We start from the raw sequence: 20,105 nt of genomic DNA on the forward strand, positions 1-20,105 counted from the left end.
TTTATGGTGCAAGTCCAAATGCATATGTACAATAGTTTATCTTGGCATCTCAAAGATCATTAGGGCAGGTTCAGAACTGGAGGAGAGAGGAAAGTGAATCACAGGCCTTCCTAAAACAATCATTCCTTAGCAACAGAGGGAAAGAGGAATGGGGGAGGGAGAAGAAGAGACAGGGGAGAGAGGGGAAAGAGGAAGAAAAGAATTTAAAACAGAAAAGTTTTATGAGTTGAAATAATGTAGCTATTTAACTACTTTCCTATTTTCACAAGAGTACCATGAAGTAAAACTTCAAGTGTTTTATAACACTATTTAGATTATAACACACTATCTAGTCTGAGTGGGATGCTTTAAGGTAGCACTAAACCATCAATAAGAAAATCAGATAGTATTGGTATTGTGTATTTGAGTTTTTTGCACTTTGTTAGGCCACCTCATAATGCTATCAGACATAGTGACCTATTGCTAGATCTTAACTTAAAGTCAAACTCTGCAGGTAGAGACCATGTAATGTAGAGTAAACCAGAATGACTTCATACAGCAGGGCCACAAATACCACCTGGGAGTTGGGACCTTCCAGCCTCAATTCATAAAGGAATCTAAGGAGTATTTTTGGTACTTTGTTGATGTTGGGGCAGAATTTGAAGCTGATATAGTTCAGCAGGGTATGGCTAAAGACCAAATGACTCATCTCGGATTTGTCAGTGATAGAATTGAGATGCAGGCAACTTAAACTACCTGACAAACAGCATTTTAAAATGATGCTAGGTCTGTTCAAAGTTATGTCTCATCCTTAAACAAACACAGGAGTTCAATTCACCCATTCAGATAAAGTTATTGCAGCCATAAAAGATAATCTGCTGTCATCTTTTCTTTAGGAAAAAAGCCCTCTGCTTGCCTCAACAATAACATTATGAGACTTTGTCAAAACAGTGAAGTCAAAAGAGTGCTTTGATATTAAACCTTTCTGCGTCTTAAATTCCTTCCACTTAATATGTCATGGGCTACTTTCAGTTTCCTCACCTGGCAAGGTTTACAGGAGAATACCTCAGTGTCACAGAGTGACAGGAGTGGAAACATGCACTTCTCAGGCACCTTTCTCACATTGTCAAATGGCTTTACTGTAAGTGACAATCAGCTTGATACTACGAGAGAAATAACTAGAAATAAAAAAATCGAGGAGGAAATTATACACAGAAGGAGTGTAACAATTTTATGGTTACTAATATTCACAAACACAGCAAAGGACATTCATGCATTATTACAATACACCATCAACACCTTCCTATCATAGAATCATAGAATAGTTTGGGTTGGAAGGGACCTTCAAAGGTCATTTAGTCCAATCCCCCTGCAATGACAGGAACATCTTCAATTAGATCAGGTTGTCCAGCTCCTATGCTCAGATCTGTCTTGGAACAATTGCATTCAGCAGCAACAGTGCCTCAGTTCCCTGCTCAGCCCTTGAATTCCTCCATGAACACCATTCAAAAAGGATAACTATGAATCACATATGGTGACTTTTTTACCCATAGATTTCCAAGTGTTTTATGAGATGACTGACTTTACCACTAACAGAGACCAATGTGGCAGACACATCATCTTTGAAATTATGCAAGTTCACCAAACTGTTTAGCACCGGACACCAAAATATCATCATGTCTCATAGCATTAACACAGGGTCCAATAATTACCTCCAATAGTTTAACACAACAGTTTCTAGCCACAGTTTCTATTATTATTCCAGTGTTGTTTTCCATTACTTTATAAAATGGTGAAAGCCTCCAACATATGATTATGGAGAACAGTCTACAGATTTTTGAGAAATCCGTTTCTCCTCCTGCTAGACAGCATCACTGAACAGTAACTTGGCTGGAAAACGTTTGAATTTTAAGGGTCAGGCCTTTCAATTTAAACTCCTTTAAAACACATTTTTCTGGAATTTGTTGTTTACAATTGCTGATCAGCAATTAATTTTCCCATTTTAATCTTTGTCCTGGTAGGAAAAGAGAAATCATTTGCAACAAAAAAAAAAAAACCCCACATAATAACTGGTAAATCTTTTCTTGCGCATCCTGTAAAAGTATTTGCAAAGTAAAGGTAAAATAAGATGGTGTACCTCTTCAGCAGTCTTAATCTAAAACAACATTTGAAAGGAAAATATGTTCAGATGACAGATTCATATGCTGTGTGTAATGAGTTGGGTCTACTCATCTGCAATACCATTAACCTAAACAAACTTGCTTGAATTAATTCAGTAGTCAGCAAGTAAAAAGGATGAAAAAATCAAATCAGGTATTACACAGCAACTCATTACTTTGTTCCTTAGGACACAAGTGAATAAATAAAAGTCGAGAATTTTCCTAGAATTTCTCATAGGTCCAAATAAAGTATCTTGTACACAACCCTACAAAAAGTATTAAGTAGGGAAGTTCAGACATTTGGAAGAAAATTGCTGCATAAAACCTAGGTGGTGCATATATAAATCCACATTAACTAAGAGTAATGAATCTTTTCCATGAGCCATAAAACAATATGTGGAAGCCTGTTAACTTCATATACTGTAGAAGAGAGCAAAAATCAAAAACAGCAGGAAAGTTCAGAAGGATAAGTTCTAGAGAATCCCTAATAGTATTATGTATGTTGGACATCTGCCTAGCTGCTCTTATTATTGCTGTAAGGCACATGAAAAATGCTTCTTTTTGACCACTGCATAAGCACATGAACACAAATACTAGGAAACAAAATACAACACAGACATTTGCAGACAGGCCAAAAGATTCACAGCTATCTGTTCCCAAGACTAGGGCCTGAGGCACACCCCTTACAGCCTCTCTCCATTCTTAAACACCCTTTTTAAGGTGACCCAAGCTGGCTAAATGGAAAAATAATTTCTTATCTTCTAATGCGTACTATTGCCTTTTGTCTCTTGAATATTTTACCATGACGCAATGCACATAATATGCTTTACTTAAACATAAATATATATTTGATCTGTTATTTCAACTTTGTCTAGCAAATCAGTTATCTTACCAAAGAAGGATACTGGACTAGTCTTATCAAAGATAGATACTAGTCTAGTCTGACACAATTGGCTTTTGTTAAAAAACACATTGCATTTCATACAATTTTCCACGTAACTTCATGTCCTTAGATTACACTTTTCCTTTCAAAAGGTGTTCAAAGACTTGGCTTCATACTGAGGTCAGACTTATATAGCCACCCTTGACTCAAAAAATTTATACTTCTCTGTCCTTGACTACTATCCTAGGTTAGACAAAACTGTATTTGTATATATAGTTGGACCTTACTTGTGCTGGTCAAATATTTTCCCTCATAACTGTTTTCAACAGAAAAAGCAGCTTTCAACTAAATGAAAATGCCCTTGGAAAGTTGTGACTTTTCATTCAAGTGTCAGGCATCTAAACCCAGAAATATTTTCTGAGCAAACGAAGATATTTATTATAAATGTTAGTTTAGCATCTCACAGAAATAGTAAGTTGAGTCCCTCACTCTGATCAAAAAATCGCTTTTATAGATACGCAATAGACAAGAACCACTGTGACAGAATCCAGAATAACACCCACCATTATACTTCAAAACAGAAAATCATAATTTAGGAAGGGGCCGACAGAGCGCTCTATCTAGTCTGTAATCTAGAGGTATGCGTGCCAAAAGTAGCAGACGGAGCTGCTCTAGTGGTGTTCCAAAATAAAATTATTAGCTACAGAGGAAAAAGATATGTTTTTTAGTAAAGGTATCATAATTTCTCATCTGGGTCATGGCAATGCCAAAGATGCAGATGGATGAAAGGAAATTGGGCCACTAAAGTGAAACTAAGGAGAGGCAACTTCATTTAAGTCTTTCATGATACCAATAGCCACAGATCATCATACACTACCTGTCAACTACTGCTACGCTATTAAGCCTTCTGTATAAGTAGCTAATTAGGTTTCTGCAGACCGTACCTAGTATCTCTCTCTCACGTCTCACTGACTTCCCAGAAGATGAGCCTCTGTCCCTGGGAAAGAAACTGTCACGGGCAGAAGCACTTGCAACACCCTACCCCCACACAGCTTCCTTCTTTGCTCCTGTTTTTCTAGGCCCAGGTATCCCCAACTGATAACACACAAGTTGTCTCTGGCTCTTTAGGGAGTAGAGGAAGTAGAACCACTGGCCATGGAGTAAAGAGGGAAAAGCAGTCCTTCCCCAGGAGAAACAGGGGCTGTGCAAAACACTAGGATAAGAACTGTACAGCACAGGAGTGAAAGACAGAAGATGGTCCTAGATATCCAGGGTGATACAAGGTCACCCAAAAAACTCGTATTGTAGATACTGCTACAATCTGGCAATTTTACTACCTTTCACCAGTTAAACACATTTGTTATAACAATGTTTGTGAAGACTGAGTCTAGTTAACACAGCTTCAAGTCAGCTTCTGTGACAGTACTGAAGGTACCTGTTGCCTGGGACACCTTTTCTGTGTGACATCTGTAACAAAATAAACATTTGAAAGCTGTCTACCACTAATCATATCCTGGCTGGGATAATGTTTTTACTATGCACCATGCTGTGCCTTGCCAGAGCATACTAACAACAGTTCTGCAGAGATAGACAAATCTCTCAACTGGTGTCCATTTCCATGAGATCTTCAATGTGATTTGGAAATATTTTTCCAGAGTAGTCCATTACTGTAATTGTATTCATATATATTTGAGACAGGAGTCAAAAAAAAAAAAAAAAAAAAAAAAAAAAAAAAAAAAAACAACCAAAACAAAAACCAACCAGTATTGCTTTGAATGTAAATACCTCGCACACAAGCAATTTTCTCAAGATGCTAAATGAGTCAAGTGCCCTCTGTAGTCTGTTATTGACAAAATTGAAGCTAATAAAAATAATTGAGTACAAAGCCAACACAGCATTGTAAAACTCATCCAAGAACCTAAATACTTATTCCACTGGTAGAGAACAACAAGGAGCTTAGATGCTGTGCTTCCACAGAATATTAGCAAGCTAAATGGAGCAGAGCTAAAGCAACTAGAAAGGCAGGGTTTATCAAGTATAGTCACACAGATATAACCTAGGACAACCAGTCACTTAAAAATTACGAAAATAAATACAAAAAGAGAGATGCTTAAAGCTTAAATATTTCTCATATACTAAGCCAACTATAGTTCCGGTTGGGAATAACTTCAGTGAGCACTTGTATGATTTTCCTAGTGTAAAAAAGCTTCTAAGGTGATAATTAATTGAATCCATAAAATTTAAATTTGAGGCTGCACAGGGCCTTTTAAACTATCAAGTCTGAACTCTGGGACATCAGACTTAAATTTCATCTTGCATTGATTTCAGAAGCTTGTGTGATCTAAAGGATACCAGAAATTAGAAAAGCATCCATTCCTGATGAGAAGGTACTGCAATGGAGAGTTCATTGCTTCCCTTAGGAATATATTCCAGTGCTTAGTCACTGTTAAAACATCTGGTTTGTGTATTTTAGCACAGATTTAGCTTATTGCCTGCATTTATCTTTTAAAAATAAACATTCCAGTATCATGCTTTCTTTCATGAAAAAAAAAAAAAAAAAAAAAAAAAAACCTTTAAAAGTTCATTAAATCACTGGTTTACATTTTCCTTTATTTTTAGTATTTTGGGTGAAGAATGAGAGGGTTCTTGCTTTCTTATATACTTTCTAGCTTCTTGGAAACCACTTTAAAACATGGACCACCACACTGGGCATGGCATTCCAGAACTGATCTCACTAGTGTCTAACACAGAAGCACTGCCACACCCCTTTTGTTGTCTACTCGCTGTTTACATGCATCACTTCCCTCAGAGCCCATGAGAAGTCTTGGCACTACAACCCACAAGCATTGCAGGGAATCTTGCCCTCCTTGCTTATTGATTTTCAGCAATATAATTAGAGGAATTATGTTTTAATGAGACCAGTTTACTAGGAAATCAAGGTATGCCTACATGACTGCTATGTCTTCATTATGTAGTCCTGCATCACCCACATGTTTTTTCATCAGAGATTTCACAGTGGTGAAATTATCAAATATCAGATTTTCTACTAACCCCTCTAAAACCTGTCATCAACAGCCAAGCAATAATTAAGTTCACTGAATCAGAATAGGCTGTACCTCTAAAAAACAAACAAACAAACAAAAAACCTAAGCCAATTTTATGTGGGGAAAAAAAGCTGTGAAGAAAAGAAATAAATTGAGCATAACTTCATGAAGAGTTAGGCTTCTGAATACAAATCAAATAAAGTGTGAAGATATTTTGAAACAAGACATTAGTGTGAAATCTGGGCGGCAAACAGTTTTTAAATCAGGTGTGGATTAGGAGTTGAGTGAAGGAGTTGCCAGAAATGGGAAAAGAAAAGCAGTGATCTCAACGAATATGTTTCTTAACAAAATCACATTCATGGAGCAGCTACACTTGGTGATGCACAGTACAGCTGGCATTTGTATTATGAGTAACTTGTAACAAGAATCGCAATAGCTGACCTCTCCATCTAATGGAACACAGAGAATGAGAAAGTCTCATGCTCATTCATGCTGCACTGTATTTTTCCCCACCTCTATTATTGCTTTTATTTGGGTCAGTGCCAGCATTGGTACATGTGCACAGTATATTGTGCCAATAAACAGAAGAGAATGGTGCCAACTTAAATCAAAAATATCTTTCTTAATCTGTTTTCAGAATTTTTCACTGGAAACAAACTCTTAGACGTGAGGTAGGCAAGCTTAAACTGACTTAACCTCTCTGAAACTGGTGCCTGACCTGCAACATCTCTAATAACATGTGGAAATAAACCATTAAAAATTACAAAAGCATTTTATACTTTAGCCAAACACAGCAATGACAATATTAGCAGAGCACAGATTTTCTCCTACTGCAGCAGATCTATTATTTACCATCATGCTGATGTTCCAGCAGTAGATGGAAGAAATAAAATCCTCAAATTACATCTTGTGGGGTTCTACAGAAAAAAGTGTGGGAATTCCCTCACCCCTCCCAAGGGCCTAATGGCTGACACCCCTGTTGCCTTAGCTCGCACAGCTATAATTGTGTTACAGTATCAGTTTTTTATCACAGGCTCCATGATTTCTTCAGGCAATGATTGTTGCAACTTGAATACCTGCTTTAAAAATCATACATCTTTCTGCTTGCCTGAAAGTGAGTGCCCTTTAATTTCATTAAGCTCTCACATTCCTTTAAAAGCACAGTAAAACAGGAGAAAAGCTTAGAAATTCTCCTTGCAGCTTCTTATCTGGAATACCATAGCTTTGCAAAGCTTATCCCCCTTCATATCTTCACTCTAGTAAAAAAATACTTAATTTTTCCACATTTGCACAACTATATTTCTAACCAGCCAAAAAAGTCATTTGTCACATTTGCAGAAATCTGTCTTGTTGACACCATACTCACCCACTCTCCAACACCACATATCTTCAACTTCCTCCGTGACAGCACGCAGTCCTCACTCAACATACTTTGTAGCATTTACAGGCTCACAGGAAAGCCTTTTGTACAGATAGTTACTCCCCTCTAGACTAGTATGGTGATGGGGCAGTGAGTTGAACTATCTTAACTAGAAGTCTAGTGCTAGGTTTTCCTATTTGTTTTATATTTGATACACTTCTCTGCTGATCAAAAGGCAGTTTGATCTCTTTTATGTATTCTCTGTACTGTTACTTTAATCTGCTACTACTCCTAAACAAAATATCCCAGTTTACCTATTTAGAATTTTAAACTGTAATGTTAGGATAAATACCTCAAATATATTTCATTCCTAGCAGTATAAAAGCTGCTGTTATCCTTGTTTAGTAATTTCTTTTTCCCTAGGATATCTGCCATAGTTGATTATCCTCAATTGTCCTTTGCATTGAAATTTGCATACTAACTAATATTTCTCTGGTTTAAGATATCTTTACAAAAGGAAAGATCTGCCTTGCCAGAAGGCTGCTTTCTTTGGATTACAGTGAAACCTATTCGGTCTCAACATCTTCACTTCCTCGACACTGAGCCCTCCACTTCTTGACATGCTTTCTTCACAAACCTATTGGGACTTCTAACTTTATCCAGCTAGATAATTGTGATTATAACATGGGTTACACTGAAAAAAGCTGCTGGAGAATCTGAAGATATAATCTTTGGACCAATCTGCTCACAGGAGTAGTGATTCTCAGAGCATATATTAAACTAAACAAGCTTTCTATTAACAAGGCTTTACTAAAGCTATCCTCCTCTCAGTGGCTCAGCTCAGCATAGGGAGATTAAGAGACTGCTTTTTTTGAGTCACTCCCAGCACATCTTATTCATTACTTAGCCGGTCAGAAGTACAATACATTACTGAGTAAAACACTCTTCTGCAAAAGTGCTAAACCACATCCTGATCTTGTCACAGGTTTTGAACCTACTCCCATATCTGAAATAAGGGTTTTTTCTCACAGCTGTACAAATAAGCAATAATATATTTTCATGAACACATTATATATGTTACCCTGTTGCTGGCAGCTTTGTCACGGGCTTTACACAGCACAAGTCACCTTGGCTCCCTGCTTTTATGTTTAATAGGGATACACATATCCCTGACCACAGTTCTGTTTGTACACTCATACTGGGCCACGAGTACCGCTCTCTGGTCTATTTTCACTACTGTACCAACCAGTCCTCAAAAAACCTTTTAGAATTCATTTTCTTTAGAGCTACTGTTCTCCTTTCTGGCATGACACCCATGTTCTTATTTACACTTTATTCTATAGTCTTCCAATAGAGGAAGAGAGATTCGGTTATTTTTTACACAGCTGACCTTTATTTTTCTGTCATAAAAGATTCAGTGAATTATCACTTTTGTTTCTTTGATTTTGTTAGCATCTTTGAAAGCATCAGAAGGCACATTGTTCGTCCAAGCCTTCCTCCAATTTCATAGCTCATCCTTCAACAAAACTGTGCAACAGTAGTTCCTTACAGGATTTTTTCATAGGGGATCATATGTACCTTTATAACTGAGAGCATCCTCTGATTCTTTGCAATGCAAAAGCTGTAGATTTGTCAAAAACAGTCTCCACAGATCTGTGAAATATTTTAACTGTTATTGTGCAGCTGTACCTATGTAATGATGAAATATCTGACTTTCTGAAAAATGCCAAAAATTGTTTCCCTATCTCAGTATAATTTTAGTGCGCTGGCTTTAACTTTCAATCCATGTCACCAGAGGGCCGTAGCAAGAATATTACTCCAGCTGTTACTTACAAAGTTGTAGCAGTCATTTTATTGCTTTGCTTTCACTATAGTATTTTTAGTTTGAGCCAAATGATGCCCTTCTTGTTTGGAAATTCCTGTTCACATTACTTTCTCACTGCCCACTCCTTTCCCCATCCTCCTGGTTCTCCTCTCCCAGGGTAGAGACACTGCAACCATTGCAATTCTCAGCACCTGTCTTAGTAGCTGCAAGTTCATTGTACCTGATATAATTTATTGATGAGATGTTTTTAAAAGCTTTATAGCTTTCACTTTATTTGGATCAGGCTTTTTCTCTCTTCCTCTGTGATGCAATTGAAGTAATGCATCTAATAAAAAATTATTTGTACATGCTCTTCATTGCATTTAATCTTTAAAGTCTACTATGCCTGCATCTTGCAAATTATTAGATTTGTGGTGCCACTGATGTTAGACTGTCATTAGCAAGGTGTATAACTGCTGCCAGTCCTTGTTCCTCACACATCTGTTTTCTGGAATGCTTCTCAGGCAGATGGTGATGCCAAGGACACTCTCATGAAACAATCTTCCACAGGGAGTGCAGAAATCCCTAACTTGCTCTTCTACATTCATTCCTTGTGCTAGTACCAGGGCTGAAGCATTTTATACAATGAACACACTTCATGTGAAGAGCTTTAAAGTGATCTCGTCTCAGGCAGCTGGCATCAGAGTCTTTTTTTAAACGCCTTAAGGGTCTATGCACAGCCAGATCACACCAGTGTTCATCCTTTCTAATGCAGTAATTCAGCTTACTAATGCCAATGGCATTTCCAATTTTGTAATCATGCTAAAGATGTACCACATGGAGAAGTTCCTTTTCCGCAGGAAAAGAAACCCTATTGCCAAGCTACGGGTAGGTCAGTTTTGCAATGTCCTGAAAAATTTTCTATGCCTTCAAACATGCCAGGATATCTTTAAGTTTTCTCTGAGGTGAATTTTCTTTTTATTAACTCCATGGTCATTCAGGTTTTCACAAGCTTAATGATTTTAAAATTCTTGTTTCTGTTGCTGGCTTTGATGCCATAAGTATTACACAGAAGTTAACATGATTTTTTATCTTTTTCCTTCTAAATACATTTAATACAGTATTTCCTAATTATGAAAGTGGATGCCTTTCATACACTCCTAGTTTCCTTGGTATGGAGGAGGATGAGTTTGGTTTCTTACATTTTGCTTCAGGGGTCCTACTTTCTTATGTCCTGAAATTAGATTCATTTCACCAAATTTTAGATACTTAATTACTAGACATCTAAGACTTATCTAGTTGTTCAGCCTCTTCTATAGTCAAAATAAAGGGAAAAAAACTCATCCTAGTTTCAGTTCCTTCCAATTAACTCCACCACTGCAAGATAAGAATAACTGCCTTGGCATTTGGCCATTTCTCTTTACTGATGAACAAATAAGACTGGTAGATTAGATTTCTTTCAGATATCTTACTATAAGTTGTCTGAAGATAGGGGAGATTAATCCTACTAGTGATGTCAACCTTGAGTAACACACATACTTCTGAAAAGTCACATGCCTGTTATCGATGCCAACTAGTACCTCGGTCTTCTGTCTTCATTGTGTGTGTAGCTGACTCCTATGTGTCTCTGGTGGTGCATTTTTTGTTGTTGTTGGTTGCATTTTGGTTGGAGTTTTATTTGTTCAGTGGATGGTCATTTTCTTGTTATTATACAATCATTGTCAGGGAGGTATTTTCCTCTTCACTTTAGCTGCCTTGCATAGCCTGCATCCTCCAAAGCTTTTTAACATTAATTTGTCTGACATTAGTGCCTGTTCATATATTCATTTTGAAACTTATGTTAGTATTCTTCTGTCCTTTGGCTTCCCCTATACTTTCATTTTCAAGAGTAGCTTCATTAACCACTCATCAAATTATATAAGCAAGTCTCCATTTATGCCTCACATTTTTTCTTTTCATGGAGGTGTTATATTTGGGATATAATAGACTTCAAATAACTTCAGGAAGATATCTCAATTTTCCTCTCTGCTTCAGTGAGCTCACAACTAGAAGACCATGGTCTGTAGATACCCCAGACATTTTACTCAGTACATACTAGAGAACAAGCCGCTTCTCTGCAGCTACTTATGTATACAAAGATCTGACTAAGATCAGTTCTTTTAACTTCCTCCATTTTGCCCACATCTCTACAATGCTTCCAGTTTCAAAGTTGAAAGCAGCAAATTTAGCCATATTCCACATGAAACCAGAGTTAATTTTTTGGATCTGACATAACATCTGAGTCAAGAATCTGACAGTCAGACAAGCTTTGCTAAAGACGCATTGAACTTGTTCTTATTACCACTGATTTCCATCCACCCTCCCCAATCTCAGACATAAGAAAGCCAAACACAGAGAGAATGAATCTTTAAAAAACAGGGGAAGTAGAAGAAGACCTTATGATTTGACTTTGCATGACTACAGTATGATTGCATTTATCCTCGGGTTTTTAGTATTTAAGTTACACAGTAGCAGGATTAGTATTTTTTTTTTATCCACTCCATAAAAAGAGAAAAAAGCCACAAGGAACTAGAGCAGAACTTACTAGTAAAAACTGCAAGTCAAAATATCATTTATACCAGATTCAGTAATATTTTCTCAGCTTTCTCCACAGGACAGATTAGATTATATTTATATGTTAAGTGACTTTAGATGTTATGGTCCTTACAATACCATGCCTGTTATTCTAACAAAACTAATATAACCATGCCTGCACTCTTCAACCAGTCTACACTGATCACTCCCCACATCCCAAATTCCATGGTACATGAAGACATACCACTCTCTCTTGCACAAGTCAGGAAGAGAGTCCCCTTGAAAATAATCCCCTTTTAGGTGCAATTTTATTCTGCTGTGCATGCACTTAAAACCTGGAGATGTCTCTGTGCCTCACCAGCTCAATTATGCACACAAGCTGTTGTATAAAGTCACCGAATAATCTCGTCAGCTGTTAGCAGGAGTCAGCCACGTGCAAAACTTAACCAGATAATAAAATGGAAGTGTTTGCTCTTTAGACTATCACATAGCTAATACCATAATCATTCTCTTTAAGAGACAAATAGAAGTGACATCTTTTCTTTGATGCTTTTCTTACATACAAAGAGTAATACGAAACTCATAAAAAAAAAAAAAAGACTCAGACTTAAATAAAAATACTTATGAAAGGGACACTTTAAAATAAAAGGCTGCAAACCTCAAGAAATCTTAAGAAAAATTTCACAGAGGATCCTGGGAATGGTGAAATGTACCTCTTATACCTACAGCAGAAACATCACACCTAGCAATAGAATATTAAATAACGTATTTTTAACAAATGTGTATTTATAGCACAATTTGAAATAGGAATATAGTCTCTGGAAAAACACACTATATGTAACAGTAAATATAATAGCGTGAGCATATTGGCAGGAAGGGAGGATGTGATTACCTTGAGTTACAGAGCCCCATTATGCAATGAGGCAAAAGGCAAACACCTTCTGGGCCAATACAAGGCTCTGAGTTGAAGCAAAGCTGCTATACGTATTTCTAACAGTGGCCACATAATTTGCGTTGGTGGGGGGTGTGGGAGGTGTTTGCTTTTGGGGTTTTTTGTTGTTGTTGTTGTTGTGGGGTGTTTGTCATTGTGTTTTGTCTGTCCCCACCCCCTCAGCTGCAAGTTATTTCTCTTACTATTATACTCCTCAGCAGAGCCACAGCTGGATTAGGAATCGATTCCACCAATAGAAGAAAAGTGAACCTCCTTTAGGTCTGACTCAAAATAACCACGATGTTTCTGCCAGATTTTTTTTTTTATTTGAACATGCAAGTGCCATTTTATCAAAAGGATAAATAGTGATTTTTATTACCAACAGTGCAGTAATTTAATGTATATTGGCTATAAGAACAGAAATTCTGAGATTCCGATTTTTTCCGTTCTGACATGACATAAAAACTATTTTGAAATCTCAAAACTTCCTGTATAATGGAAATCCTAAATGTTCTGCAATATGGTTAGTGGCAGTAGTGTTTCTCACCAGTATTACCTGATACTTGAAAAGTCTGGAAAGTTTTGATCACAGAGGTTTCAGACAATTGGATTGTTGTTAAACACATTGCACTTAGAGGAAAAACCTCATATTCAACCCTGGAGATGCCTTTTGCCATTTAGCCTAAACTAGATCACACTGTGAGACTTTGAAAAATAGGCTATTCTTACACTTAAGAAAAAAAAAAACAACCACACTAATTTTCAAGAGCTAGATTCTGAAGGTCCTGTTGCTATTGAACATGCTGTACCCTCCCACAGCCCCTCTATGAATTGCTCAGCCTCATCAGTCCCATCAGACAACCTGCCTGTGATTCAGCTAAGCTACGTTGCTCAGACACTTGAAAACTGTCTTGTCTGCAATGGCATTGCCTTCTTTGCTTATTGCTGGGCAGGACAGAAGAGGACATCATATGGAGTCAAACCCAAAAGAGATTGAAGCTATACATGGAAGGGGTAGACAGATTTACATGTAGAGTCTGATGTCAGTGAGACAGGATGGAAGAGGAACTGTGCCTAGCTAGTGGCAAGGGAAGACAATCTGCCTGGACAAAGGGATGTTCAAATATCAATGAGAGGACCCAGAGTAAACATTTCCAGGCACATGAACTGGGAGTGGAAGACTGCAGATATGGTGAATCAATGGGAAAATTGTTATTTGATTAAGAAAGTAAGGCATACTAATATGCCAGTACTGCAAACTGACTAAAATTCTATACATGTGCATATACAGGCATCTTGAATTCAGTTTCCCAATCTTGAAGTGTCCTGGTTTTGGCTGGAATAGAGTTCATTTTCCTCTTAGCTGGTACAATGCTGCTTCTTGCTTTAGTCTGAGAATAATGTTGATATCACAGAGATGTTTTAGTTTTTGCTAAGTAGCACCTACCCTGACCAAAGACTTTTCAGTCTCATGCTCCGCCAGTGAGGAGGAGCAAAGGAAGCCAGGAAGCAGCAGAGACAGGCTAGTTGACCCAAACTAGCCGAAGGGATATTCCATCCCAGAGCACATCATGCCCAGTATATAAAACTGCAGGGAGTTAGCCGGGAAGGACTCATAACTGCTTGAGTCTGGCTTGGTATTGGTCAGTGGGTAGTGAGCAATTGTATTGTGCATCACCTGTGTTTCGGGTTTTTTTGCTTGTTATGGGTTTGTTGTTTTGGATTGGGCCTTTTGGGGGGAGAGGGGAGGTGGAGGGGGGAAGATGTCAGGATTTATTGCTTCCTTTCTATTTCTTTCTATTTATATTATATTTTACTTTTATTTCACACTTATTAAAAACTGTTTTCATCTCAACCCACAGGGTTTTACCTATTTTCCAGTTCTCTTCCCCATCTTACTGGGAGAAAGGGCAAAGTAAGCAGCTGCATGGTACTTAGCTGCTGTCTGAGCTTAAGCCACAACTAGAAGATACCACCTCTATAATATTAATGTTTAACACAGTATATTACATAGTGTAGAAGCTAAGATATGCAGATAGGCTGCTTGGCCAATGGAAGCCTGAAGTGCAAATGTAGAAGTGGAATGACTGATGAAATATATTCCAGCTATCTTTTCCCTATCCATGATTTAGGAAGGCATGAGTTTACTTCAGCAGTAATTTATGAGTTATGCTGAGGTTTCCTCCAATTTTTAAAGCAGCCTTAATGTAAAATATACCTTTTTCTATTACACTATTTAACTTATTTTTCCATGGAGATGCTGGGAGATGCAACCAGAGCAGCTGGAGTGTGAAAAGACTTCTTGCCAGCCTTAAAATGCTATAAACCCAAGTCTGATATACTTTTGAAATGCCAGCACTGCACATGGATTAGAATTCCTCTTTTATGCTGCACTGAACGATGTGATTATGCCTGTAGTACTATAAAGTAACTGTGTCAACAATAAGGAGGAAACATTTTTGGCATAAATTATTAAAACAACAAAAAATAGGGCAGTGGAATTTAAATCTCTTTAACAGGCTGAATAGTAGCTAGTTAAGTGAGGAATAAAGAGAGAAATAATTTATTACAGAATCAGAAGCATTGCAACAAGCACAAGAAAATTGTCTTCACTTTAAACTGCATCCCAAGAGGCTTCAAAGCAGAAGCATGGACAACACACAACAAATGTGTTAGTAGAGTACACGCAGAAAAAGAGAAATTGGAGGACCTGCTGCAGCCTAAAATAAAGCCATCACTCCAGAACACCAGATGCACTAAAAGTAGTGGTGTCTCAAAAAATCTGAAGACTACTGTGGTAGCTAAGTAGACTGCCTGTTTCATCACGCACACCCTATTCCTATGTGATCTGGTGCTGGCCTCCATGCAAGCATGGGAGGAAAACAGGACTCAGATTTTTACTGTGAGGTGGAAAAACTCACTACAAAGTTATAAGGCAGCTTAGCTTAAGGCCTATCCCCGAGATCATCAGGGTAAAAGAGGAAGTGTAGAGGAATATTCATCTTCAGTTACTTGTTCTGGAAGAGAATAAAAGAACAGAGCAGACAGAATTCAGTATAATCATACAAAACTTCCATTACAAGCCTGTATTTTTCAGGCTGGGTCTGACAACTCAGTTCAAACAATCCAAGTTGTTTGTACTAACAAAGACAATATTTCCAAAGATTAAAAATCTGAAATTAGGCTCCTAATCACAAAACCAGAAATAAAAGTATGTTTTTCTGAAATGCTGAAAACAACAATTATGATGGCTTTCATATATAGCTTTTAATAATAGTTCTTAACTGTTTGGCACTTCAGAGGTTTCAAATAAAATTGGGAGTTGATCAGAAAAGGATTTTTTGGGTAGATTTTATTCTTACAGAAGCAAGAGGATCTAAACTTTCTAATTACAATTTGACCTAATGAGATTCCCACCCTGATCATCACTCTGATAAGAATTTATATTAAAGTATTACAATATTTTTTTTTTAATTCACACTAACTCAGTATGAGACCTTGGACAAAGGAATTGCACAATTTTCTGACAGATCCAATTAAAAAAAAAAAAAAATGCACAAATACTGTAGAACCACACCAGATACTATAGAACTTACATGACTATAGCATAGAGGATAGCAGCGCAAGTTGCTTAGCCTTTCAATCTGTAACCAAGATCATAAGGATATATATTTTACATAGCATTTCTCAGAATATGGAATTTGTACTTTGAGTAAAACTGTGATACTATAAACAACCAATAAAGAAAAGGAGAGACAAGAATGGTTAAGACCCACTGTTACTCAGTATTTCTACAATAATGATGCAGAGATCTAACCACTGCTTAGTTTTACATTTGTTCCCTCCTTCTTTAAGGAGGCAGAGAGAAAGCATGAGAGAGAAAGCTCAAGAAAGCAAGCAAGAGAAAGGAGCAGGGGAGAGAAAGCAAGACAGCAATCAATAAAGCAAATTTTCCTTAACAGCAAGAATAGCTGACCGACCTGCTGCCTAAGAACACTGAAAATTATTTTGCAAGTAAAAGTAGCAGAGAAGATAAGTCAACCTGAGGGACTCATGGGAAAGTGGTTATTGACAGGTACGAGGATGAGACAATTGCTCAAGATGAGCAGGTTTTTCTTTTAACTCAATAAAGCACTTTTGGATTAACATATTGAAAAGACAGTTGCAAGACAATAGCTTAAAGCCTGCTCCTAACATAGTAACATAATTTTATAGAAAGAAGCATTGATGTATGGAGTGTAAAATAAATACATTGAATGTGGAAAAGCCAGTATCGCACATAACTTACACACACTCCCAGCAATAAAGAAACTTATTAGCCAAAATATACTTTGCCTACTGAAGAAAAATGCATTGATTTTACAAAAGGCTGACTATGTGTTTAGGAAGGTGTTCACTACTGTTCTTACATAAAGCAACTGATACAGTTGCATCTTAATTTGCTTCCTGTTAAACACTTAAAGCAAACAATAGATGATAATAGTAAACAGGATAATCTAGTACACATTTCCTCTCTTCCACTTCCTACTGCAGTTACATATTCCACAACACATCCCCTTCAGCCATTCCGATAGCCTTCAGAATGAAACACACTTCGAGCATCAAAATATTTGAGGGTTTGATTTGTGGTTGGGGATTCGGTTTTGAGCAGGATGGGGAGTAGTTTTTTGCTTGGTTTGGTGTGTGGGTTTGTTTGTTGTTACTGAAAAACATTAGACAACTCTGCTAACAGGTGAAGGTATGCAGTAACAGACGGGTAAAGAGATGGTATTTTCTGTTTCCATTCAGTTAGATGATTCCCTTATTTAAAAAGGGATTTCTTTGTGTACTAGAAAAGCATATTAGTAACAATATTTCTATAAGAAATATTCCTTAACAAACTTTACAGATATCTAAAACCTATCTTAACCCATGCTGGTCCACCACTTACAACGACATTACCTGAATGGTGTAATCCTGTTGCCAGGCTTCTGACCAGCCCCAGTGCATATGGTGTAAGTACCCAGTTTGGTTAATTTATTTAAGGTGTAATCCAAATGCTGCCATCCTCAATAGAACACTTCGGTAAACTCCCTTTTCCAAAGCCTATTACTTTCATGGCTCATAATTACACAATCTCTTCAGGGTCATGGATGAGAGGTCTTCAGAAGGTACAACGCTATGTTTTCAAGAATGGCCACTAATACTGCAAGAGATTCAAACATGAGTGACATGTTGAAAATAAAAAAAGTATTGGCCACATGAGTGATATTTTAGCACTGAAATTATATCTTTAAGATCTGAAGGGTAGATTATGTTTCTCAACACTGCTTGGAAAACAGAATATGGTAAGCAATTGTTTGTTTTAAATCAACATCAAGGCAGTAAATTAATACCTGAAAAAATAAGCAAATAATGAGATGAAAGTGGACTTGCTTTAGAATTGGTCTCCATTTAAGCTTTAACAAAATTCCTCCTCAAGAGTCTTCCTTCCACTGATTTTTTCTTTGTTTGACTGCAGGATCAACTGAAGGATGATGACACAGATTATATCATAAAAAATGATGAATTGATTGAAAACTATGAATCGTCTGCTCACACGCCAGTGTGGGACAGAACAGGTTCTACCCAGGCTACAGGCAAGGAAGATATTCATGAAGGAGACCTAGGATTAGGAGGGTACAAACTCCAGCTTGAACACACTGCACATCAACCCCAGATGAATTCATTAGCATGAATAGTGTAATGTTAATCACAAGAAATAAGACTAAAACAAAAAAATAAGGGATCCAGTTATGTGAACATGAAGCTAGAAAATGTACTAAGCACAAAACTCAAAGAAAAATTAAATTTTACCAACTAAATACCTGTTGCCCCCCGGTAGGGGTTTATCATCATCCCTGTACCTACAACAAGATGCAGGCTTTCCGACTGCAGCAGGTTTTGATAAGAAGATATAGGCATTACCAGCCCACTAAATTCTTTACAGTCTTGTCTCAGTGCTTGACTGTATCATGTCCTTCACATGTACACAGACCTCTGAATGTTACTTATAGACTTTAGTCAGCTGGAACAAAGATCTTCCTAACATCTTCATGCTCACATGATGACAGCACTCTTACAGCTGTTCCTGAACAGATCCACAGATAGCTACTAATACAGTAGCTATTACATTTATAAGGAAGAAGCAGAAGATTCTTTGTCCAAAGAGTATGTGAACTAAAAATACTTAAAACATGCATTGCAGCAGCTCAGTCTTGACTCAGGTTAAGCTCATTCAAGCTCACAGCATAGACTTTTCCTGATAGACCAACATTTGATTTCTAAATGCACCTTATAGCCTAATCTATCTAGGGTTGCACCAGACTGCCACAAAGTGAACATTGATAGTAGAAGACATTGAAGTCTATGTAATCAGCAACAGACACCCTTCTATTGCTGCACAGAATGGGCATGACCACTATTTATACAGCAGTTACTCCACAAGGCATTTGGCATGACAGCCTCGCAGCACACAAAGCATACATGCTAGGAAAAGTTTTATTGTTTTTTTAAGATCACTTCAAATGTATACTTTGATTTAAGCAGTCAACTGTTTCAGGTTTTATTGCTCGAGGAGAGTTGTTTCTCATCAAATATTTCTGCAAAACAGCTATATCTGAGACTGCCTGCTCCGTGGATGTTTGTCTATATCTATGCAGGGCACTCAGAATCACACTAGTGATGAGTACAGAGAGCATTAGATATAGAAAAACAAGGATAGCTTAGGTGTAAATGTATTAATTGTGACAACTGATCAACCATTACATACAGCTAGTTGCCATATGCTATTATTAAGCATTAACACAGATTAGCTTTTGCACAGATCAGCTAAGCAGTGCAAATACAGGAACAAAGCCACGCTTCTGTTACTAGACCATGTGCCTTTTTTTCACTGCAGAAGTTTCAACTAGCTGTGTATGATAATGTTCCTACTAAGAAAGCTAAAACATGAAGAATTTTAAAATAAGGTTATTTTTAATATATAAAGATGCCCTGGTTTAGCAGTAGCAGTCATTTTTTCTCCTTAGTAGCTGGTGCAGCGCTGTGGTTTTGACTTTTGGCCTGGGACAGTACTGATAAAACCGATGTTTTCAGTTGCTGGTCAGAATGTTTAGTCTAACCAAAGACCTTGTGAGTCTCATGCTCTGCCAGGGAGGAGGGGAAGCCGGGAGGAAGCAGGGACAGGACACCTGACCCAAACTAGCCAAAGAGGTATTCCATACCACAGCACGTCATGCCCAGGATGTAACTGAGAGTTACCCGGAAGGGTTGGATCACCACGGGGTGGGGGCGAGGTACCGGTCGGTGAGCGGTTGTATTCTCTTCCCTTGTTATTTCCTTTATCATTAT

At 37.5% G+C, this 20,105-nt stretch overlaps 1 protein-coding gene across 1 annotated transcript in view; it reads left to right on the forward strand.

Annotated features, from left to right (window-relative positions):
* The window catches only part of SLC9A9 (solute carrier family 9 member A9), a gene marked incomplete at both ends in the record, with an annotated part of 196,716 nt that extends 178,266 nt beyond the window's left edge, over nucleotides 1-18,450 (forward strand). Inside the window, 2 exons of the mRNA XM_080623099.1 lie at nucleotides 17,623-17,728; nucleotides 18,235-18,450. Coding sequence (XP_080479225.1) covers nucleotides 17,623-17,728; nucleotides 18,235-18,450 — 322 coding nt within the window. The remainder of the gene's footprint in view (nucleotides 1-17,622; nucleotides 17,729-18,234) is intronic.
* Between the last annotated feature and the right edge of the window lie 1,655 nt (nucleotides 18,451-20,105).

This window comes from Psittacula echo, assembly GCF_963264785.1.
Source record: "Psittacula echo genome assembly, chromosome: 7".
Classification (NCBI taxonomy): domain Eukaryota; kingdom Metazoa; phylum Chordata; class Aves; order Psittaciformes; family Psittacidae; genus Psittacula; species Psittacula echo.